Source organism: Myotis nattereri (assembly GCF_964212035.1).
Source record: "Myotis nattereri genome assembly, chromosome: 13".
NCBI lineage: Eukaryota > Metazoa > Chordata > Mammalia > Chiroptera > Vespertilionidae > Myotis > Myotis nattereri.
Genome location: NC_138088.1, coordinates 40,327,119 through 40,350,682, shown reverse-complemented (window position 1 = coordinate 40,350,682; position 23,564 = coordinate 40,327,119). Strand labels below are relative to the sequence as shown.

At 52.0% G+C, this 23,564-nt stretch overlaps 1 protein-coding gene across 1 annotated transcript in view; it reads left to right on the top strand.

Moving 5' to 3' along the window:
- The window catches only part of SLIT1 (slit guidance ligand 1), a 151,287-nt gene that overhangs the window by 122,078 nt on the left and 5,645 nt on the right, over positions 1-23,564 (top strand). The window contains exons 22-31 of the mRNA XM_081104895.1: positions 130-198; positions 2,164-2,235; positions 3,704-3,775; positions 4,566-4,637; positions 13,553-13,716; positions 15,487-15,611; positions 15,853-15,950; positions 19,149-19,288; positions 19,478-19,571; positions 22,441-22,578. Of these exons, the coding sequence (XP_080961021.1) occupies positions 130-198; positions 2,164-2,235; positions 3,704-3,775; positions 4,566-4,637; positions 13,553-13,716; positions 15,487-15,611; positions 15,853-15,950; positions 19,149-19,288; positions 19,478-19,571; positions 22,441-22,578 (1,044 nt within the window). The remainder of the gene's footprint in view (positions 1-129; positions 199-2,163; positions 2,236-3,703; positions 3,776-4,565; positions 4,638-13,552; positions 13,717-15,486; positions 15,612-15,852; positions 15,951-19,148; positions 19,289-19,477; positions 19,572-22,440; positions 22,579-23,564) is intronic.

The following is a 23,564-nucleotide window of genomic DNA, read 5'->3' as shown; positions in this document are numbered from 1 at the left end:
CGATTCGGGGCCGTTGGTGGTCTACCAGAAGGAGAGAACGCTAGCGAGGTGGCCCTGGCTGCAGGGAGCGGTTCTCCCAGCCTGGGGCAGGCGGAGATGGTGCACTAACTGTTGTGTTTTCTCCTGTAGCTACTTGGACGGGAACCAGTTCGCACTGGTTCCGGGACAGCTGTCCACCTACAAGTACCTGCAGCTTGTGTGAGTATCCAGGCGACTTCAGGACCCCAGACCTGCCTCAGAGGACAGGAGGGCCATCAGCATCTGACCCTGGTGGCTCCAGTTTTACTGGAATTCCCCACTGACCCCACTTGTGTTGATTCTGTTTTTGGTTTTTGTTTTTGTTTTTGTTTAATTTTCACCCTTTCCCTCTGGGAACACCTGTGCATAGAGCTGTTCTGCCACCTAGTGGTCATGCTTTGGAGTTGCATGGTTCCACACCATCTCCCCAAACGGCCTTCTAGGCTGATAATTATTGTTAATGCTGGTCAGCTTTGCAAAGACAGGAGGCAGGGCAGATGTAGAGGGTTATGGGAAATTTCTCAGTCCAACCTAAGCCCCCAAACCAAATATGGAATATGGGTGCTATAAATAAGTATCCGTAACTAAATTTTTCTTGAGACTAACATGAGCTTTTCTGTTTTGACCTCATGAAAAAATACAAAATAAACCACAGGCTCTAGAGCAGTGGTTCTCAACCTTGGCTGCACATTAGAATCACCTGGGAAGCTTTTTAAAATCCTGATTTCTGGGTTGAGAACCACTGCTCTAGAGGGTTTGGCTCAGTGCATAGAGCGTCGGCCTGTGGACCAAAGGGTCCTGGGTTCGATTCCAGTCAAGGGCATGTACCTCGCTTGCAGGCTTCTCCCGGGCCTGGGCCCTGGTCAGGGCGTGTGCAGGAGGCAGCCAATCGATGTGTTTCTCTCACATTGATGTTTCTTTCTGTCTTTCCCTCTCTCTTCCATTCTCTCTGAAAATCAATGGGAAAATATCCTCAGGTGAGGATAAAAAACAAGAAAAAAATAAACCTCAGAATAAATTAGCTCTTCTTAGCCTCCCAGCCTAATTAACACCTCCCTTCAGTTGCCTTTATCTGCTCATCGGCCAGATTCTACCAAAAAATAAGTCCAGAGAATGCTCCATCTTACTGTGGCTTGGAGCAGCGCGACACCAAGTGTGTCTGTGGGCCAGCAGCAGCCCAAGGACTGCTTGTACTAGGTCCACACTCCATAAGGGACTTGCATCGAATGTGACCCACATTTTGCTTCCTTCGTTGAGGAAGTCTCGCTGTGAAGAACATGTTAGCTACAGTTAGTTGTGTTTAGTGTCCTAGGACAGTGATGGCGAACCTTTTGAGCTCGGCTTGTCAGCATTTTGAAAAACCCTAACTTAACTCTGGTGCCGTGTCACATATAGAAATTTTTTGATATTTGCAACCATAGTAAAACAAAGACTTCTATTTTTGATATTTATTTTATATATTTAAATGCCATTTAACAAAGAAAAATCAACCAAAAAAATGAGTTCGCGTGTCACCTCTGACACACATGTCATAGGTTCGCCATCACTGTCCTAGGAGGTCACATTTTGGCACAAGTTCCTTGTATGGAATATTCGGTTCAAGGACTGACTACTTAGAGCAGCACTGGCTTACAGATTTAAAAAAAAATATTTTTATTGACTTCAGAGAGGAAGGGAAAGGGAGAGAGAGGGAGAAACATCAATGATGAGAGAGAATCATTGATCGGCTGCCTCCTGCACGCCCCACACTGGGAATCGACCCTGCAACCCAGGCATGTGCCCTGACCAGGAATTGAACTGTGACGTGACCTCCTGGTTCATAGGTCGGTGCTGAACCACTGAGCCACGCTGGCTGGGTGACTTACAGAATTTTGACAGTTTATCTGTCTTTGCTCACAATTGTAGCAAATGGGTTTTGACTATTCCAATGTGTGTGTGGTGGGGAGGGGCAGGAGTAGGGGGTGGGGAGAGTGATTTGGTGGCTGGTGACAGAGGGCCAAAGAGAGAGACAACCTTTCTTTGGTCTAATGTGAGGCAGCTCCCCTAGGGGCTCAGATGCATTGAGAAGGCAAGGAGGGAAGGAGGACCCGTGTCAGGGCAGTTCTTACTATGAAACCGTCTGTCGGGGGCTCTTGTCTTTTCCAGGGACCTAAGTAACAACAAGATCAGCTCCTTAAGCAACTCCTCCTTCACCAACATGAGCCAGCTGACCACTCTGTGAGTCCCAGTGGGGAGTGGTGGGAGGGTTCCCACTGTGGCGAACGCGACTTTCCCCGGCCCGGCCACTCACAGGGAGTGTGTCAGGGCATGTGTCAGGGCCTGCCAGCCAAAAACACTCCTTAAAATATTTTTTTTATTGTGAAATCCAGCATATATGTGTATGAACAAGTGAAAAAAATGTAAACATACCATTTAACAAATAATTGTAAAGCTGGCACGCATCTGTAAATACCTAAGGCAAAAGGTTAGAACACAGCTAGCACCCATAAGCCACCCTGTCCCTTCCTGGTTGTTAGCTCTCCCTTCTCCACTCAGGGTAGCTCTGACCCTGACTAATTTACTATGATCACTTCTTTGGTGTTTATGGTGTTGCCATCTAGAAATTCTTTTCTACACAATGAACTTTAATTTTGCCCACGTTTAGCCTTATATAAATTGCAACCTACAGAATATATACGTTTACTTACCATGATGTTTGTGAGACCCACTTGGGTTGTGTGACGCTGTGGTCTGCTCATTTTCACTGCTGTATAGGATTCCTCGTAGGAAAATGCCATGCTTCCCTCACCCATTCCACTGTCGATGGATATTTGGGTTGTTTCCAGTTTGTACTGTTGTGAATAGTGACTCTCTGAACATGTTTGTGCCCATAATATAATGATTGTTTTAATTTCATTCCAAGAAAGCGTTAACAAGCATCCCTTATATTTGCCTGGGGCTTAAGAGTGTATCTCAGTTTGCCGATAATGCACCCAAGCTTCTGAACTTTCCCTTCCGTTCTCCTGCGGCCACACAGGGGAGCCAGGACGGGGTCCTGAGCAGAATAGGGACCGAGGCTTCGACGTGCAGGTTCCCCCACCACACTCACCTGCCCCAGGGTCTGCTTACTGGTCATGTTCCCTGTTCAGCTCTTCACGAGCCTGTGTGTGAAGCTGCCATGGTCTAGGGGTCTCTACCAGGGCCGACTCTGCCCTCCAGGGACATTTGGCAGTGCCTGAAACATTTCGCTGTCACAGCTGGAGGAAGGCAGGGGGAGCTCCTGGCATCTCATGGGCAGAGGCCAGGGGTGCATCCCGCCATGCCCAGGACAGCCCCCAAACAAAGAACTGTCCACAGTGCTGAGGCTGGGCAGTGCTGGTCCGAGTGACCTGCTTCCGCAGGGGAAACGGCCCTCTCCTGGGATAGGAGCGGCTCCCTCCTCTATTATTTGAAACACAGCTTCATTGAGGCACAATTAATATACAGAAACCTGCACATACTTCATTGTATCATTTGATGCATTTTGACTTACGCTCACACCCATGGAGCTGCCGCCACAATCAAGATTGTGACCACTTCTGTCACCCCCAGAAGTCTCCTCGTGGCCCCTGATAATCCTCCCGCCCCTCCCAGCCCGCAGCCCAGGCGAACACCAATTCTTTTTCTTTCCTCTTTCCTCCCTCCCTCCCTTTCTCCCTTCCCCCAGGATCCTCAGCTACAACGCCCTCCAGTGCATCCCTCCGCTGGCCTTCCAGGGGCTGCGCTCCCTTCGTCTGCTGTAAGTCTCCCGCTTCATTCCTCCAGGGAAATCTCCCCGCTGAGGGCCTGGCCGCCCACCCAGTAGGGAGCAATGTCCCAAGGTCTGGGGCCCCAGCAGGGCCAACTGTGTCCAAAGGTGGGGGGCCAGTCCACACTCATTAAGCCCTGAAGGAGTCCGAGAAATGAATGGGAAAGTAGCTGAGAAATGGGGCTGCTGCCTGCCCCACGTTGTGTTTGCAGCGTGTGTGTGTGTGTGTGTGTGTGTGTGTGCATCCAAGACAAGGCAGCCTCTTATTTGAACGCGTCTCCTGTTCAGATGGGGAGTGATGTAAAATTCATGAACCTTTTCTAAGAATTCCCACTGCGAGGTTTTGCCCCGTGATCAAAGCCCCTGTCACGCCTGTTATGATGGTCCCTCCTGCGTCCACGCACACGAATCCTTGGCAGCCCCATCTGGGGCAAGGTGACATTGTTCACCCCAATGTATGGCTTGTGGACTAACTGCCTTACCCAGGAAAAGCCTACCCCTCAGGCTCCTGGCTGCTTGCATTCCATTTGCTACGTAAACAGAAATGGCGCTGAGTTATTTATGATGGAAGAGAGGCCCCCAGGAGGGCTGAGGGGCGGGTGGTCTGTGTGGAGATTAGGGCTCCCTCTCCGCTGCCTGTGGCCAGCAGGGCAGGCTCATCTCTGAGGTGGGGCGTCTCCCTCACAGCATCAGGCCCCTCTCTGCAGAGGGTGGCACCACCCTCCATCCGTTCTGCAGGCTCTGTCTCCCCGTGAGGCACCACAGCCCCTTCTCTCCTCAGGTCCCTGCATGGCAACGACATCTCCACCCTCCCAGAGGGCATCTTCGCAGACGTGACCGCCCTGTCCCACCTGTAAGTAACTCCGGCCCCGGTCTGGGGGCCTCTTTGGATTTAAACAGAATTTGGATTCCAAGGAAGTCCCTGCCTCCTGAGACTATCAGGATGTGTTGCTTTCACCCTGAAACCAAGTTAGCTTGTGAACTTCAAACGCTCCCCATCGCAGACTCTGACACAGTCAGGGTTTCATCCGTCGCAACGATGGAATTTGTGAACAGTTCTTCACAAGCATCAATGCAAGTAATAGTGACCATTTGCTGGTTGCCAAGCACTCTACCTGCATGAGCTATTCTTAAAGAGCAGTGCACTCACCGTTCCTCAAAAGGCTAAACGTAGAATTACCATGTGATCCCACGATTCCATTCCTAAGTACCTAAGAGAATGGACAGCAGGAACTCAGATACTTGTGCACCCAGGTTCATAGCAGCAACATTCACACAATTGCCAAAAGGCAAAAACAACCCAAGTGTCCATCAACAGATAAACGGATAAGCAAAAGGTGGTATATACGTACAATAGGATAGTACTGTATTCAGCCATAGAAAGGAAGGGTGACATATGTTGTTACAACATGGATGGAACCTTGAAGACAAGCGAAGTGAAATAACGCAGACATAGAGGACCAATGTTGCATGGCCCCACTGATCTGAATACCCAGGATAGTCCATTCATAGCTATAGAAAGGAGAATGGTGGTTGCCAGGTGCTGGGAGCAGAGGGAACGGGGAAATTTTGTTTAATGGGTACAGAGTTTCTGCTTGGGGTGATGAAACAATTTGGAACCAGATAGTGGTGATAGTTGCATAACATCGTGAATGTAACTGATGCCACTGAATTGCACACTTAAAATTATCCAAATGGCAATTTTATTTTATTTTTTTATTAGAGAGAGAGGGGAAGGGGGAAGAGGGGAGAGATAGAGAGAGAAATATCAATTTGTTGTTCCACTTATTTATGCATTCATTGGTTGATTCTTGTATGTGCCCTGACTGGGGATCGAACCTGTAACCTTGGCATATCAGGATGATGCTCTAACCAGCTACCCGGCCAGGGCTTCAAACGGCAAATTCATGGTAAATGTATTTCACCACAATAAAAAAAGTGAAGACATGAAAAAGCAGTAGCTAATTCTGGCGATGAGGCCGGGCGCAGAGCATTCTCTCCTGGAGTCTCAGCTACAGTCTGACAAGGCAGCGTTCAGGCCGGATGGACTGCGGCTGGGACCCTGGGTGTCACTGCACCCTCTTGCTCTCTGCCCCACACCCAGGTGTCCAGGGCCTCGGGAGCCTGGGGTCCCCGGCATCTCTACTTGAGTTCATTCACTCAACAACCTCCCTGGATTTTCTCAGTTCTAAGACTGGCCTCGTCCACAGTTTAATCCCTGAAATCAGAGTGTACCTTACAAGTGACCTCTGTATTTAATACGGTAATATTTCCCCACCCTGCCCAATCAGTACATCTACCAACCTTAGACTTGAGGAAGTAAAATAATAACAGTGTCATTCATTGGGTGTCCTTGGGACAAACACTTTGCTGCGTGTGACTACTTTATCTGTGCTGTGTTGTTTACTTCATGACCAGAATGAGAAGTAGGCTTTCTGCTCTGCGTCAGCTGTACAAATGTTGACAGGGACCTTCTTGGGCCCACACAGGATGCCAGCACCTCTGGGCTCAGTGGGAAGAGTGCAGTGATTGATTATTGATGTCTGCCATGGGAGTAGAATGGGTGACAGGTTCTGTCCTAGCGGGCGGGATTTGTTATTTCCATTTCACAGTCCCAGGCACTGAAAAGTTCAACAGCTTCCCTAGGTCATAAAGCTAGGAAAGACAGAGACAGGATTTGAACGTAGGTGTGTCTGATTCCAGAGCTCCTTATTTACTCTTAATTGCTTCAATAACTATGTCGTGAGTAACCACAGTGAGTCACGTGCTAAACAATTTGCGTAAGGTCTCTGCCCTCCGTGACCATCGAAGGTGCTATTAAATGAACTCAAAGGCGGCAGTGACTAACTCTGGGGAACTCTGAGGAGCTTCACAGAGGGGATGCCACCTATGTTGCCATTGGAAAGGTACTAAGAAGTTGCCATTTGGAGAAGATGGGGAAGGACATTCCAGAAAGAGGGAACAGCATGTGCAAAGGCATGAAGGCAGGAAAGTCAATGACATATTCAGGGATGCTGTGTTGTCCAGCATAGGACGTAGCGGGTTTGATTGGGTGAGGAGTGAGGAATGGGAAGAGACTAATCTAGAAAGGGACATTGGGATTCCATTGGGAAGGTCTCTGTGCCATGCTAAGGGGTTTGGACTTCATTCTATAGGCAGAAGGAAACAGTGGAAGGCCATGGTGGCCTGGGGAGGCCGGCTCGGATGGATGCGGCAGGAGGGATCCTGGCTGGAGGTGGCTCCAGCGGCCAGGCCAGGGCCTTGCAGTTCATTGCCCTTGATGTCTCCCATCCACAGGGGCTTGTTTCCACTTCTGTTCGGTAAATTTTGGTTGTGAGCTCATCTTTTGGAGATGCCTCTCCCCAGAGGGAACCTGTGCTCGTCTCTGCTGGGCACCAGGGTCTGCTGCTGCTCTGGGCCCACACAGCCGCCTTTGCTTACCCCTGGCCCATGGCAAGTGTCTGCTTCAGTTCTCCTCCTTGCCAGGCAAGAGCTTGTCAACCATCTGGTCCACCTTCTGAAACGCCTGCAGATTCCCCCTTTTGTGTGTCTCTTATGCTGGGGTTTAAAAGTAAAGTTGACGACCTTTCCTTTCCCCATGAAAAATGAATGATGCCTAAATATGTTCTAACCTTGTTTCCAGCTCAAAATCTAGAGGCTTTGTTCTTCAAATGGGAAGTGAACAAACAACAAACAAAACCCCAAAGCTTCTAAAACAAAATTTGAGCTCATACCTATCTGTAAGTTTAGATTTTCTTTAGGAGAACATTAGGCAAGACCCACTGGCAATACATAAACCAGCTTTGGCTGGGGTGGCTCAGTTGGTTGGGTGTCATTCCATCTACCAAGAGGTTACTGGTTGGATTCCCGGTCAAGGGCACATACCTCGGTTGTGGGCTTAATCCCCGGTGGGGTGGGTGCAGGAGGCAGCCGAATGGTGTTTCACTCTCACACCGATATTTTCTCTCCCTCCCCCCACCCTCTCTAAAAATCAATAAACTATTTTTTTTAAAAAAGAAACAAATAAGTAAAGATCAATTAAGCAGTAATTGTAGAACAGCGCATTGGCATTACTGATTAGATGTGTTTGTGTGAAGGAAATCTTCCATTGTTATGAAGCAACCTCATGAATAAACTCTGCCCTTTACACCCAGGGTTTCAAATGGAACTAGGCATTAGCCTGGGAAATGCACATGTGCTTGTGTTCAGGTGTGTGCACATGCAGTACTGACAGGACGTATGTGTAAGTGCACACAGGTGTCCACTGTCTCCTCTGTGAGGAAGAGTGGCAGCTGTTCCATAAGGATTTCTGGAGCACTTACAAGGAGTCAGGGGGTGGCACAGGGATGGCACAGACTCACCGCACTCACTCTGGGCCTCACAAAGGCCGCGTGCAGTCCGGAGGGGAACATGCTCATGGCTCCACAGTGCCAGACGTGCCCAAGAGTTAGCATCAGTGTTCCTGTTTCCCAGAGGTGCCCTCTGTTCCCACCAGGACCCTGTTCTGCACGTGGGCCTCTCCTCTGCACCCCCAGTGCGGGAGGCGTGGGTGGGCCAAGGGGGCGGTGGAGGACCGGGTCCGCCATATTTAAACCCCCTGAACTCTAGGTTAAGAGTCAGGACGTGTGGCATTAGGTCCTTGTTCTGCCATCAACTTGCCGGCCATCTTGTGGCTGTGAGCACCACCATCTTTGAACCGCCAATTCATCCTTTGGGCTTCTTTCCTCGCCTGCACAGAGGTATTTCTGACGTCCACGGTGGTTCTAACATGCCACTGCTCTGGGCTTTAATATCCTGCACATCTCCCTGCTCTGTTTTATAGTTACTTTGCATTTAGCTCATCTTTCGTCCACTTGTCTGTCCATCTGTCCATCAGCAAATATTTACTGCATCCGGTCCTGTGCCAGGTTCCCCAACAACATTCTTCATTTCCATAATCTGGCATTCTGTTGCCTCTAATCTGCTACACGCTGGAAAGTTAAATTTCTGAATTCATTGAGAATTTGGCATGAAAAGTAAAGGGAATGATCAAACAATGCCCATATGACAGAATGGCGAGTAGCTAATGATAATGACACTGTGATTTAGTATTTGATGAAAATATAGAATAAAGAAGATGGTCCCCTCTAATTTCAAAGATATACATATATGAACACAGGAAGTGGAAGGGGGGAATATATGAACATTAAATTAGTTACATTTAAGGGATAATAGATGATTCTTTTCTTTTTGAATTTGCTGTCATGCTTGTAGGCAGGCGTTCACTCAGCAAATGTGTACGACGCCTGCTGGTGTCAGGCGCAGCGGGGATGTCTGGTTCCTGCCCTCCTGGTCCCTTAGAAGGAGACAGTGATGCACACACATAAACTGCCTGGGCGGGGATGGGCTCAGGCGAAGGAGGTCCTGGAGTGTTCGTAGGCACTAAGCCCTGCAGCTGGTGCCTCTGTGAGACAGCCACAGGGAAGCTATTTTGGTCCCGGTTATGTGAACAGAAGTCCGGCAGGGTCTTGGCATGAACATACCTAATATCTACTGTTTCAACTATTTCCAAGTTACGCCAAAGATCAACAGCACAGGGTTATTTATACGTTTATTGGAGACGGACTCCACAGTCCTTGTGGATGGACGAGTGGCCTGGATGCCATCCACACCATTGCGTCTCTGCTGGGCCTGTGGCTCTCCACTCCCCACTGAGTTCACAGCAGTTTTTGTTGGGAAAAACTGTCCCCAGGTGAAAGTGAACTACTGCTACTGCTGAATTAGCCACAGGAACTCAGCTGTCAGATAAATTAATGCTTGAGATATTGAATTCATGTGTGGCTTGGAGTCTGCTCCATGCAGAAACAAGGAAAACAGGAATTGGTCAAGGCAGAATTTAGAGTTTTGAATAGCTTTATATTGACTGTTATTCTTTATATATATATATATATATACTAGAGGCCCAGTGCATAAAATTCGTGCACTGGTGTGTGTGTCCCTCAGCCCAGCCTGCACCCTCTTCAATCTGGGATATCCCTCTCACAATCTGGGACTGCTGGCTCCCAACTGCTCACCTGCCTGTCTGCCTGATTGCCCTTAACCGCTTCTGCCTGCCAGCCTGATCACCCCCTAACCACTCCCTGGCCAGCCTCATCGATGCCTAATTGCTCCCCTGCCAGCCCAATCGCCCCCAACTGCCCTCCCCTGCTGGCCTGATTGGCCCCAGCTGCCCTCCCCTGCCAGCCTTGTTGCCCCCAACTGCCCTCCCCTGCAGGCCTGATCACCCACAACTGCCCTCCCCTGCCAGCCATCTTGTGGCTGTGAGCACCGCCATCTTTGAAGGTGTGGCAGTCAATTAGCATATTCCCTCTTTATTAGATAGGATAAGTATATTTTTATTGATCTCAGAGAGGAAGGGAGATGGAGAGACAGAAATATCAATGATGAGAATCATTGATCAGCTACCTCCTGCATGCCCCCCACTGGAGATGGACCCCACAACCCGGACATGTGTCCTCACTGGGAATCAAACAGTGACCTTCTGGATCATAGGTCAACCACTGAGCCACACTGGCTGGGCTTGACTATTATTATTTATTATTATTTTTATATTAATAGTCAAAAAGGGACACATATTTGAGGTGCAAGTTTGCTGCCATTATTGGGGGGGGGAACATCTGTGGGAATTAGGATGATCCTACCACAGGTCAAGGGCCTCAGATTCAGTCTTTTTGGTGTTTTCTGTAACTGAGCTATGGGACTGAAAGAAGAAGCCATTCCTAATAACTTTGAAACTCGTGGCTCATTACCCGACCGTACTCCCACAGCGTGCGACAAAACATAGTTTAAAATAAATGTATCTTAGGAATAACATCATTACACTTCTTTGCACTTGTTGTGTTAAACATTAGTGTGGTAAATGCAAACCTCTTCAGTATACCATGATTTTTGCACTCCTGTTATTTAGAAAAGTATTTTTTAAAACACACTGGACCTTCAAAACTCAGTGTCGGAGCTCCCCCTCCCTCTGAGAAGCCCTAGCTCTGTTCAGCGGAAAGAGGAACGTGCCTCCTGTCCCATTAGTCAGGATGGATGCTGTCAGCAAAGCAGGACAGAAAAGAATTAAGTGCTCGTCGAGGTTGAACTGGCTTTCATTTCCAAGCTGCGTCACTCCCTCGGCGCCCATCGCAGGTCTATGTGCTTGTCTTTTCCCCTCTCCAGACTGCAGGCTCTTTATCGAATCATAAAGTGAGCCCCAGGGATGTGAAGCCAGCCCTCAAGGTCGCCGGGCAGCGAGCAGCTGCGCCGGCCGGAGTCCACGCCTGGCTCAGCCGGCTTTTTAAGACGCACAGTCAGCAGATGTGCTATTTTGGGGAATTCCTGCTCAGAGTCGCTGCTGCTTTTGTCAGACCGCACACATCTCAGGGGGAGCCACTTCTTCTGTATCGCCCAGAAACAGGTGGAAAATGGCAGGGCCTTCCCGCTGGTTAGGTCAGTGGTTGGCAAACCACGGCTCGCGAGCCACATGCGGCTCTTTGGCCCCTTCAGTGTGGCTCTTCCACAAAATACCGCGTGCGGGCGTGCACGTACAGTGCGAAATTGACTTAAAACTTTAAGTAAAGTTTATTAAGTTAATTTTAGGGAACGTTGTGGAGTGAGAGAAGATGTAGTGTCGAGGATTGAGAAAGGTATGTTGAGATGGTTTGGACATAGAGAGAGGATGAACGAAAGGAGATAGACGAAACAAGGATACAAGACGAGTGTGGATGGGAGAGTTGGAAGGGGTCGACCTCAGCGAACGTGCCTCAATCAGACTGAGGATGTTTTTAGCAAAGGCCAGCTTAGGAGTACCCTAATTAGGTTAATAACAATGTACCTACCTATATAGTTTAAGTTTAAAAAATTTGGCTCTCAAAAGAAATTTCAGTCGTCGTACTGTTGGTATTTGGCTCTGTTGACTCATGAGTTTGCCGACCACTGGGTTAGGTAATAGGTGCTCATTCTCATCAACCTTCTGCAGCCTCAGATTTTCAAAATCACGCTGATATCAACGAACGTCGGGCATGGAGCGCTGATGCTTTTCTGTTTGCCGGATCAAAGACCTCAGGCCCCTGCATGTTCCCAGCGCCGTGTCGTGCCCATCTCTTTGCCTCGCTGTGGTCCAGTGAGAAGAGTATGAGCTTGCCCACCAGCTTGTCAAAACATTAAGAGGTTGGCGGCTGCAGCGTTGGGGCGGGGACGTCAGGGGCAGGCGTGGCTTTACAGTGTTGGTGTCTGTGAGTCCGTACGACCTGCTTTGGAGGGCAGCTGTTCATTTTATTTTATTTTACATGCACTTCCTCTGCAACCTGAACCCTCCTCCTAGGCGTCTGATCTAGAGAAAGGCTCACTTCACCAAGAGGCACGTACAAGAGTGCTGCCGGCCGGCCGGCGGGAACGGCCAGGGTGCCTGGCACAGGGGCACGGCTCAGTCAGCTCGGAGGCTCCATTCTTTGGGATGCTGTGAAGCAGTTTGGCAAAATGGGATGGATTCATCTTCGCCAACCGGGAAAGCTCCCCAGGACGTGCTGTTCAGGGGCAAGAAGCGGGCTGCTCAGGAAGGCCGCCGAGCGGGTGGTGTATCTGTGATGTGATGTGTGTGAATAGGGGGACGGACCGGAAAGCTACACACTGGAATGGGGTGACCAGTGTCCTCCTGCGGTCGGCAGGGACCGTGGAGTAGACTGTTTTGTGACGTGGATGCAGGTTTATTTAAGCACAGGATGAACAGCCTTCCGATTACAAACAGTGCTGCGGCCGGCACCATGGCACAGATGTCTGTACGCCCTTGTGCAGGTAAATCTGGGAGAAAAACTCCCAGGAACAGAGTTGCCGGGTCAAACGGCAGCTGCACTGGTAACTGACAGATACGCACAGAATTCCTCTCGTCAGTGTTATTCCATTTTGCACTCCCTCCGTGACGTCAGTATGTGCCTTTAAAAAAAAAATCCAGTAGCCGAAACCGGTTTGGCTCAGTGGATAGAGCATCGGCCTGCGGACTGAAAGGTCCCAGGTTCGATTCCGGTCAAGGGCATGTACCTGGGTTGCGGGCACCTCCCCAGTAGGAGATGTGCAGGAGGCAGCGGATCAATGTTTCTATCTCATCGATGTTTCTAACTCTCTATCTCTCTCCCTTTCTCTCTGTAAAAAATCAATAAAATATATTTTAAAAAAAATTAATAAAATAAAAAAAAATTTAAAAAAATCCAGTAAAATTCATGTAACGTAAATTCACCATTTTACTGTGTACGATTCAGTGGCATTTGGCGCCTTCACAACGTTGTGTGAGGCAGAGACTGTGGTTGCAGTGTCTGAAGGAGGTTTACAATGGGAGTGCATTCGTGAGCTCCTTGTTTGGTTAAAAATGAAAAGAAAAACTAAAGAGTATGAGCTTCAGAGTCAGACAGTCTGGGTCTGGACCCAGGGGCGGCCCTTCGAGAGCTGTGTGACCGCATGAGGCCCAGTTCCCACATCTGTGAGACGGAGAGAAGCCCGCACGGCGGGGCCAGTGAGAGGGTCCGAGGCAGCACCACCTCCCCCTTCCTCTGTGCAGCCGTAGGCAGGGGCCTCCACCTTTTTGAGCCTCAGTTTCAACGTTTAGCACGTGTAGGACTTGAAACTGGTCACACAGTACATGATGGTGAAAGTAGGGCTTTTGCCAGCACCTGGGGGAGTGCCCTGCACCCTAGGTGCCCAGGGATGAAGGACCCCACGAAGCTGTAATGCGTTTCTCTCTGCTCTCTGACCCAGGGCCATTGGTGCCAACCCCCTGCACTGTGACTGCCACCTCCGCTGGCTGTCCAGCTGGGTGAAGACAGGCTACAAGGAACCAGGCATTGCCCGCTGCGCAGGGCCCCCAGACATGGAGGGCAAGCTGCTCCTCACCACTCCTGCCAAGAAGTTTGAATGCCAAGGTGAGCCGAGGAAGGGGTGGAGGGTGGCGGGCGCGTCCCCACCTCCCACTGCTGGCTGACCTGCTTCACCCTGGCTGGGCCTTCTGAGCCGCGGTGGGTGCCTGGCTGGGGGAGTGGTCAGGCGGCAGCAACGAGGCACCTGCAGCTGGTTAACGTGGCTGCCTTCTATCCCGACATAACAGTGAAGGAAGAAGCCAGGCAGAAAATCTCGGCGGTTAGGGCTTGAATCCCTCCGGGGGTTATGTAAGGAAAGTAAAAATAGCCACGGCATTTCTGGAAGCATCAAGCCTCTCAGCACTGCAAGCACTCGGGCCTCCCTTTGGTAGGAATTGGCTCAGCAATTTGCTTAAACCCTGAGCCGCCGGACCCAGCTGCCCCTCTCCTGATGTTTGTAGAAACACAGGGATCCAGGCTCCTCCGGCTTTGCTCTGAAGGCGCCTCACCCTGGGCATCTGTAAATGCTCCTTCGTTCGGGGCTTGATGGACTGACTGACAGCCCGAGCCCCAGGAATCCTGCTGAGCAGAGGGAGTTGCTGCGTGGCTGCCCCGGGCCCAGCTTTGTGCACTGGGGACAGCTGGGGAAGTGGGGGGTGCACGCTAGAGGCCGGCCCTGGGGCAGGGACCTGCCGCACAAGCTCGTAGACCCCCATCGGAAGGGAAAGTGACAGCCGTAGGTTAATGAGGCGGCCGGCCACCCTGCGTGCAGGATGCTGTCACACGGGTAACCGTTCCCAGGGCTCGATATGGGCTTAGCTGTTGAGCTGTCCGGAGCAGGCCAACTCATGTTGAAACGTTTGCTCAGGATTTATTTAGCTGGGGGTGTTGGTACTGGTGAGAAGTTATTTTTTAAAAACTCTTTATTGAAATACAACGTGCATAACGGGACAGCACACAGATCGTAAGTGAATGGCTCGCTGGATTTTCACAAACTGAGCGCACGCAGGTAACCAGCCCCCGGATCAAGAAGCAGAGTCCCACCTGCACCCGAGAAGCCCCCGCCCCCGTCCAGTTACCGAGCCGTGTTTCTGTCCTGTTCACGCTCATGCCTTTGAGCAGCGCTGAGAGCTCACCACTTCCAGAGGCGTCTTCGGTGGGAAACTAGCGGGCTGCTCCTCCCGATTATTCTTGTGAGGGCCTAATGCCCCCGCAGGAGGTGCTCCTCGCCCACCTCCAAGTTCAGGGAGGGCGACCAGTGAGTCCTGGAGGGCTGGCGAGGCCGTGCTCGGACCTGGAGAGGTGGTGGGAAGCGGCCCTTCCGCTTTGGCCTCGGAGACAATCAGCTTCACGGCGCTCCTCAGCGTGGCCTCCTCGTGGAGCCGCGTGGCTCCCTGTAGAGGGCCCCCCCTTGCTTTCCTGGTTAGCAGGTGACAGGCCTGGGGGTGGCTGCCTCAGAGGGTGTAGGGGACCCCGAGAAGGTCATCGGACTTCAGTAGTAGCGACTATGGCCCCTCACACAGATGCCTACCTGACCGCCGTGCGAGGGCTCCTGAGGCGGCCACACCAGCCATTTAGCACTTTCTGCGGATTAGCTCATCTAGTCCTTATGGCCCCAGGGGGCGGGGGCTGTTATTAACCCCATTTTACAGAGGAGGAGAGGCTAGTGGTGGTGGTGGGGCTGTGAAAGGAGGATGAACGGGACTCAGAGGAAATGGCAACCATTTCTTGGGGAGAGGGCTTCCCACCTCCCATCTCTGAAGGGCTGGGAGTACGGAGCGGGGAGCTGGGGCCTCCCCGCCTCCTCCTTATAGGAACCTCCTCCCCTGGCCTCAGGTCCCCCCACTCTGGCTGTCCAGGCCAAGTGTGATCCCTGCTTGTCCAGCCCGTGCCAGAACCAGGGCAGCTGCCATAACGACCCCCTTCAAGGGTACAGGTGTGCCTGCTCCAGCGGCTATAAGGTGAGTGGAGGCTTGAGTGGCGGCTGGGCCCGGGAGGAGGAGGGCTGCTCCTGGAGGGCCGGGTGCCCTGTCGTGTTCCCCATCTGCCCCCGGTGCCCTGAGAGCAGGTCCTGCCCAGGGCTGCGCTTGAAGGAACGAATGAACAAGTAACACGAGGGACAGGCAGGCCGCGCTGCCGAGGGGGGGCTGGCTGTCGGCTCCCATGGGCCCCTGGGGTCCCCATCCCTGACTCTCTCCCCAGGGCCGAGACTGTGAGGTGCCCCTGGACAGCTGTGCCAGTGGCCCCTGTGAGAACGGCGGGACCTGCCAGGAACAGGAGGGCGAGGATGCTGGCTTCACGTGAGTTGCCTGGGGGGGCCAGAACCCGGGGGGCGGGTGCCGACGGGACCCAGCACCCATGCTTCGCCGCCCTCCTCCTCCACATCGAGTGGCCACCCCGCCCATCCTCTGTGCTCTGGGAGGGGGTGGAGGGTGGGCGCAGCGGGAGCGAACACTCACTGGAGACAGTTCCACACCCACCGGCCATGCCCATTGCCCAGAGCAGTGGGAGCCAGCGGGGGGAGGGGGGGTGGGGAGGGGGCGTCGCTGGGGCTGGAGCCAAGCTGCCCACTCCTGCTCCAGGCCACTCTCTGTCCTTGCCAGGTGCCAGGACAGTCTTTTGATGGCACTGGGAATCCATGGCCAAGGACATATGCAGTGGCAGTGCCAAGGGGCAGTTTGGCGACACTTTAAACCCCTATAATCTCTGCTAACCGGAGGCCTTTAATAGAAGTCAAACACCTGCTTGTTGTGCCAATGTTGCCTGAAGCAGGGCCCTTAGCCAGCTCTTTCCAGTCAAGCCACCACCCCAAGCCCCAAAGACAGAAGCCTGCCCAGAGGTGGGAGCAAATCCTGGGCCTGCCCCCTGGCGCCTCACACACCATCTCCTGGTCCCGCTGGTTCCACACGGCAGCCAGTTTCCCACGGCTCTCGGTGAAGGGCGACCCTCCCCCAGGATCGAATCCCAAGCTCTCCCGTGCTGACTTACCATGCAAGCACCCCTCCCCCCACTGACCTGCTTCCCCCAGGCCCCCTCAGTGCATACCCCGAGCTCTCCTGGACCCAGAGCTTTTCTGAAAAACACTTGATATTGAGTTGCTGAAAATAAATTGGCTCTGCATTTACAGGCAGAAATGGCCAAATCTGTCTCTGCAAACCCAAATTACCAGGTATAAAGGGAAAGCACTAAATGGCCTTTCAGCCATTGTTGCCTTGGCAACGGCGTCCTTACAATAGGCTCCGTCCTCCTCTGGGCTTGGGCGGCAGTTCTGCAGGGCAGTTAAGCAAAGCAAAGCCGCCTCCTCATTCCCTGGACTCCTGGGAGGGGATGTCTGTGGAGAGTGGAGGGGCTGGAAGGACACCCACAGAAACTCCCCCTGCTGGGCAGAGAGGGGTACAGCAGGGATGGCCCCCCTCACACCTAGCAGCCCTACAGATTGGGGGCCTTTGGGTGGGCCCTCCAGGTAGAAAGGGGGTGCCTCTCTGAGTTACCCCTCAACCTTGAGGCTTACAAGAGCCTTCTCAGAAATGCCAAGCTGATCGCCTCAGCTCTCTTAAAACCTCTCTGTTGCCCCCACCCCCAACCCACCCCCATTTATGTGTGTGTGTGTGTGTGTGGGGGGGGGGGATTAAACTCCAGGACATGTCCCAAAACCGTGGGCTTCAAACCTTTTTGCTCACATACCCCCCCAACACAATTTAAAAACTATATATATTCTCATACACTTTTAGTTGACAGCTAAAATTTGTCATTGTAAGTTTAATTTTTTGTTGTAAAGGAGGTCATTTTCAGGCTATAGTAAATATTAACATTTAAAAATAAACCTATTACTCTTTTATTGTTCTCCAATGCAATCTAAATAGCACAGCAATTTTTTGTTGTAGTTAATTCTCACCTGAGGATATTTTATCCATTAATTATTAGAGTAGAAGGGGGGGGGAGGGAGGGAAAGAAAGAGAGAGAAGCATGGATGTGAGAGAGACACATCAATTGGTTGCCTCCCACACGCTCCCTGACCCGGCCAGATCAAACCTGCTGCTTGTTGGTGTGCCGGCTGATGCTCCAACCACTGGGCAACACTGGCCAGAGCAGCATAGCAATTTACCATTAAAAACTTACACGAATGAGCTGCTCTTTTACAGTTTAAATATTTGCCTTTTCTTCTTGAACTAGTATGCCCATTTCTCTCCCCACACCCCCACCCACTTTCTTTCTAATGTAATCTGCCTTTGTGCTGGGGGAGACTTTCCTGGAGTACCCGCCATGTGTCTGCACCACCATCATGGGTATATAAGTGTAAATTTAAACTTTTCTTTATTTCTTGTGACCAACTGCCTCTGATTAAAAGTTTCCTTTGCATTGAGCTATCATGACAATGATCAATACTATACAGTCGATCAAAACAACACTACAACATTTGATTGATAGTGATTACAAATAAAAGTAGAATTTTTTAGACTCCTCTCTGGGTGAGATAGAGCTTTATATATATAGCTGTAAATGCTGAGAAAGTTTGTTCTCATCAATAAACAGATGAGATTAGAAGGAGTTTTATTATAGCCATGCCACTCAAGTCTTTGAAATCCTTCCGAGTCTATATGCCAAAAAGCGCAGAGTGATATGTCATCAAAAGCTATTTTTAATGCTTATCGGCTGACAGTTCCACGAGGCCTTCCTTCAATTATTTTTAACACGTGGAGCTGGAAACTGCTTGACTTTCAGACGCCGTTTGTTCCTTCACCTTTAAAACATCAATATTCCTAATTGTCCCTTTATTTGGAGCCCCGGGATTTTAGGCCCCAGGCATGTCCCACCCTGGACTTGGGCTGGGAGGGGTGTGTGCTTTTGGGGAGCTCGGGGGCCGGTCAGTCCAGGAAAGAGTCTCTGCAGAGCTTGTAGGTCTGGAGGTTGATTTCTCAGACCTCTCTGACCCACAGCCCCTTGGAAAGCCCCAGGTGCCCCGGGGGAGGGTGGATCTGGTTTGGAGATCACTGGTCTCCAGTGCTCTCCACAACTTGCTCCAGCCCCATTCTCACTGGGTCCCTGAGGTGTGTGCTCCCCAAGGCCTGAACTATCGGCATGAGCAGGACCCCTCCCAGAGGGCTGGCTTTAGGGTCTTCTCCAGGCTTTTGCACATGCCCTGACCCCACTGTCTTCCCTCCCATTCCTGCACTCCCCTGTCAGGGTCCTTGATTAACCATCATCTCCTCCAGGAAGCCCACCCTGACCACTCCCCCAAGGAGGAGCTGGGTGCTGCCCCTTTGTTCCCCCTCACTGGCCTCTGTGCTGCACGGTCCCGATCTCACCGCCTCTCCTCTGGTTGCGTCTCCTCCGCATCTCCCCACCAGACTGTGAGGCCCATAGTGCAGGGCTGGGCTTGCTCACCTTTAACCCCCGGCATCCTGCGAGGGCCTGGCCGCGAGTAGGTACCACACCTCTGGGAGGACATTGACCTGTGACCATGGGCCCACCTGCCTCCCCCTCCTCCCCTGCCCCAGGTGCTCCTGTCCGACTGGCTTTGAAGGACCGACCTGCGGGGTGAACACAGACGACTGTGTGGAGCACGCATGTGCCAATGGAGGCGTCTGTGTGGACGGCGTGGGCAGCTACACTTGCCAGTGCCCCCTGCAGTATGCGGGTATGTGGACATGGAGTGTCTGCGGGGAGGTGAGGGCGGGCGTGCATGCCCTGAGCCCCATTCCCGTGACAGCTGGGGCCCTGCCTCAGCGTCGGCAGGAGGTGTCTGCTGGTGGCTGCCTGGCAGAGCGGGGGCGGGGGGGGGGGTGGGGGCAGCTTCTCTCCTGCCTCTCCCTGGTTCTTTCTCTAGGAAGGGCCTGTGAGCAGCTGGTGGACTTCTGCTCCCCGGACTTGAACCCGTGTCAGCACGAGGCCCAGTGTGTGGGCACCCCGGATGGGCCCAGGTAGGTGTTGCCCATTTCCAGGGTCAGGGAAGGGCAGGGGCTGCCAAGTCACCTCCCCTCCATGCCAACCCCCTCCCCATCCTATTCCTCGCCTGTCAAGTGGGTGTGGTCTCAGCCATGTGGGGTTCCTGTGAGTCAGTGTGGGGGTGGTTAAGGGGACAGCTTTGCTGCCAGCATGAGCTTGAATGGATGGCTTGCCCACTCTGAGCCTGTTTTCTCATCTGCGAGCTGGAGGCACCAGAAGCTTCCTCCTGGGGTGGTTGTAAGGAGAGGATGAGCACATGCGCAGAAAGCACTTAGCTCCATGTCTGACCTCCCATCAATGCTCCATAAATAGCCATTGTCATTCCAGACCCTCAGTTTCTCATCCCGTTACAAAACCCACAGAACTCTGAAAACCAAAAGTCGGTTTGATAGCAAAATCAGACCTGACCTGAACGTATCCTATATAATAAAAGGGTAATATGCAAATCAACCCAATGGCAGAACAACCGGTCGCTGTGATGTGCACTGACCACCAGGGGGCAGATGCTCAACGCAGGAGCTGCCCCCCTGGTGGTCAGTGTGCTCCCACAGGGCTCACACTGAGCTGGCTGGGGAGCACAGTGGCAGTGGTGGGAGCCTCTCTAGCCTCCGTGGCAGTAGGACATCCCCTGAGGGCTCCCAGACTGCGAGAGGGCGTAGGCTGGGCTGAGGGATTTCCCCAGTGCACGAATCTTGTGCACTGGGCCTCTAATTTGGTACAAAAGCAGAACACACAGCCCTAGCTGGTTTGGCTCAGTGGATAGATCATTGGCCTATGGACTGAAGGGTCCGGGTTCAATTTCGGTCAAGGGCATGTACCTTAGTTTCAGGTTCCATCCCATGTGGGAGGCAACCAATGTGTCTCTCTCACATCGATGTTTCTCTCTCTGTCTCTCCCCTTCCTTTCCATTCTCTCTAAAAATCAATGGAAAAATGTCCTCGGGTGAGGATTAACAAAATCAATAGAAATAAAAGCTGACCACACGCCTATGGGGCTACAGTCAACAGCCATCCGTGTAGATTGTGCTGCAGAGCTGTGAACATGTTTGATTGAGGGGCTGCCCTCGATCCCACTGACATGTTACACAATTTACAGTTGTAGGCACTGTATTACCTTTTAAAAGTCCTCCTGTTTGGCCTCAGGAAAAGGGCTTCTTGACTGTTGTCTCCGTTGTTACTGGCATACATGGAAGTGCTTTGTCACCTCAAGACTGCATGTGATATGCAGGTCATGGGGTTTTAGGATGTTGCTCCCATCTGTAGTTTTCAAATATAGTGTCAGTTCTGGGACCCTGGTTCCACCAGTCAGGGCAGGGCTCCTTGTAGTTTGTGGCTGAGGGGCCCAACCCCAGCCACTCAGGCCAGGGTAGGGGGATGGGGTCACCATGGAGCTGAGGCCCCTGGGCAGAGGGAGAGCCAGGGGATGTTAGAGGCCCGGCTGTGAGATCGAGAGTCTACATGGGAGCCGCCAAACAGTGGGCACACTGCCTTCCCGGGTGAGCTGGCACGGAAGACGGGGTGGGATTGGGGGACGGGGCACAGAGACCAAGGAGCAGGGGCAGATCAAGAGGCATGCCCGCTCCTCAGAGGGGCCGGACCTCAGGTGGATAAAGTGAGGCTGCACACTGTCACCCACACTGTGCTGGGGTAGTCCCTCCCACCGCACAGGTGAGCACATACAGTGGGGGAGGTCCATGTCCTCTCAACTTCCTGTTTTGGAGGAAAGATGGACAAATGCTCAGCTCATTGTACCTGGAACCCGGCAAGTATTCAGTACATTCGTTGAATGAATGCATGAATGAATGAATGAATATGAAGGAATGGGTGGTGGCTTAGGTACTGAAACAGTCTTCAGACTGCTGCTCAAGACCCAATAGTGACTTGTGATTAATGGGTAGGTCAAGGTTAACTTAAAAAATGAAACAGAAAACATCAGAGAGCATCATACCATTGTATACACTAAGGATAAGTATGATTTCAGGTGTGTGTGTGTGTGTGTGTGTGTGTGTGTGTGCTGGTAGAAGGGTATTTCTTGCAGCCTGAAAAACACTGGGAATGAGTAAAAAATCTAGGCAGGGGCACTCACCTGCCAGGTTGTTCAGTTTGCAATTTGCAGTCTGCAGTTTGGAAGGGTTTCAAGCAAAAGTTTGCTCAGTGACACCAGGGGCTTCTCAGAGGAGGTGAGGTCTTGGCCTGGCCGGAATGAGGCAGGGAGAGGGGTGAGGGTATTCCAGAACCAGCAGGGGTGAAGGGAAGGGAGTGAAGGCAGAAGTGCTGGTGGTGTGGGGGTTGCTGCCAGTGGAGAAGGCCTGAGCATCTTGCAAGGGGGTGGAGGAGTATGCCCTTTGCTTAATAGGACTGGATTGGATTTTTGGCCGGAATGGATTTTGGGGTGAGCAGTGAGGCACAATGCAAGCAGGGAGCTGGAGGTTGGCTTGGAGTCAGACACTGACAGAGAGGTGGGCACCTGCCCGGCTGGGGCCAGGAGGCTGGGCTGGTGGAGCTGGGGAAGCTGGGGTGGAGGGAAGGATGAGCCCCATGACTGGGAGCCGTGTGCTGAGCAGCTGGGTAGGTCCGGAAGGGGCTGCAGTTTGGCCCTGGATGTGCTGTTGGTGGTGAATCTGGGTCCTTCCTGACAAGATTCCCATCTCCTCCTGCTGCTGGGTGCCCACCCCCCAACCTAGAGCCCCACCAACTGCACAAGCTCTCCAAAAGGGCCCCAGGACAGGCGCGGCACCTTTATATCCAGGGCTCTGGTTGACCTCCCGGGGGACCCCATAGACCCACAGGGCCTCCAGGTTGTCTGTCACACACAGCTGACTGCCTACCCGCCTCTGACCTCCAGGTGTGAGTGTGCACCAGGTTACTCGGGTGACAACTGCAGCGAGAACCAGGATGACTGCAGGGACCACCGCTGCCAGAATGGGGCCCAGTGCATAGACGATGTGAACAGCTACTCCTGCCTCTGTGCTGAGGGCTACAGGTGAGAGGCCTGCACACCCACGAGGGACCGACTCCTCTTAGACGTTGGCCTGGGGCTTGGCAGGAGCCCCCAGACGTGGTTGGCGGGAGGGAGGGAGGGTGAGAGCCTGGGTGTCGGGTCCTGGCTTGAACCGTCACCCGTCACAGCTGTGTGGCCTTGGGAACGTGACTTAACCACTCAGAGCACAGGCAGCGGGTGCGTAACCTTTTTGGTGGAGGGAGTGGGCGGCGGGTACAGATCAGTGGGCAGGGCCCTCTCACTTACTGCTCCGGGAGCCTTTGAAGTCACAACCGCCATAAAGGTCACTGGCATTTGTGTCTTGGCTCCTCTGGGAGGTTGGGAGAGGGGACTGACACCTGCTCTCCTTCTGACCACCCACCTCCCATGATCTGCTTGGGGTTTTTTGTTTTTCTTTCAGTTTTATTGAGCTGTAATTCACATACACTACAATTCATGTGATTAAGATGTGCAATTCAGTGGCTTTTAGTATATGTCCAGAGTTGTGCATTCGTTTTAGAACCATCCATTTCAGAACATTCCATTACTCCAGAAACTCCACACCTCTTACCTGTCACCCCAAGTCTCCTCCATCTCAGCTCTCGGCAACCACTAATCTGCTGGTATCTGTGTGTGTAGATTCGCTTATTCTGGACATTTCAGATAAACAGAAGTATCCAGTCTGTGGTCCTTTATAACTGCCTTTCACTTAGCGCCATGTTTTTGAGGGTCATCCATGTGGTGGCAGGTGGCAGGACTTCACTCCTTTTTATGGCTGAATAATATTCCATTGTAGGGATCTACCACTTTCGTTGGTCTATCCATCTACTTGGACTGTTTACACTTTGGCTATTGTGGATACTAATGCTACAGATTGTTGTAGCCTGGATCAGAACTGCCCTTGGTAGTAATGTTCCCTCTTTTCTTTATTTTGAGTCTTCCCTCTTTTGCTTGTTTTAAATCTCAGTTTTCCTTTCTGTAAAATGAGA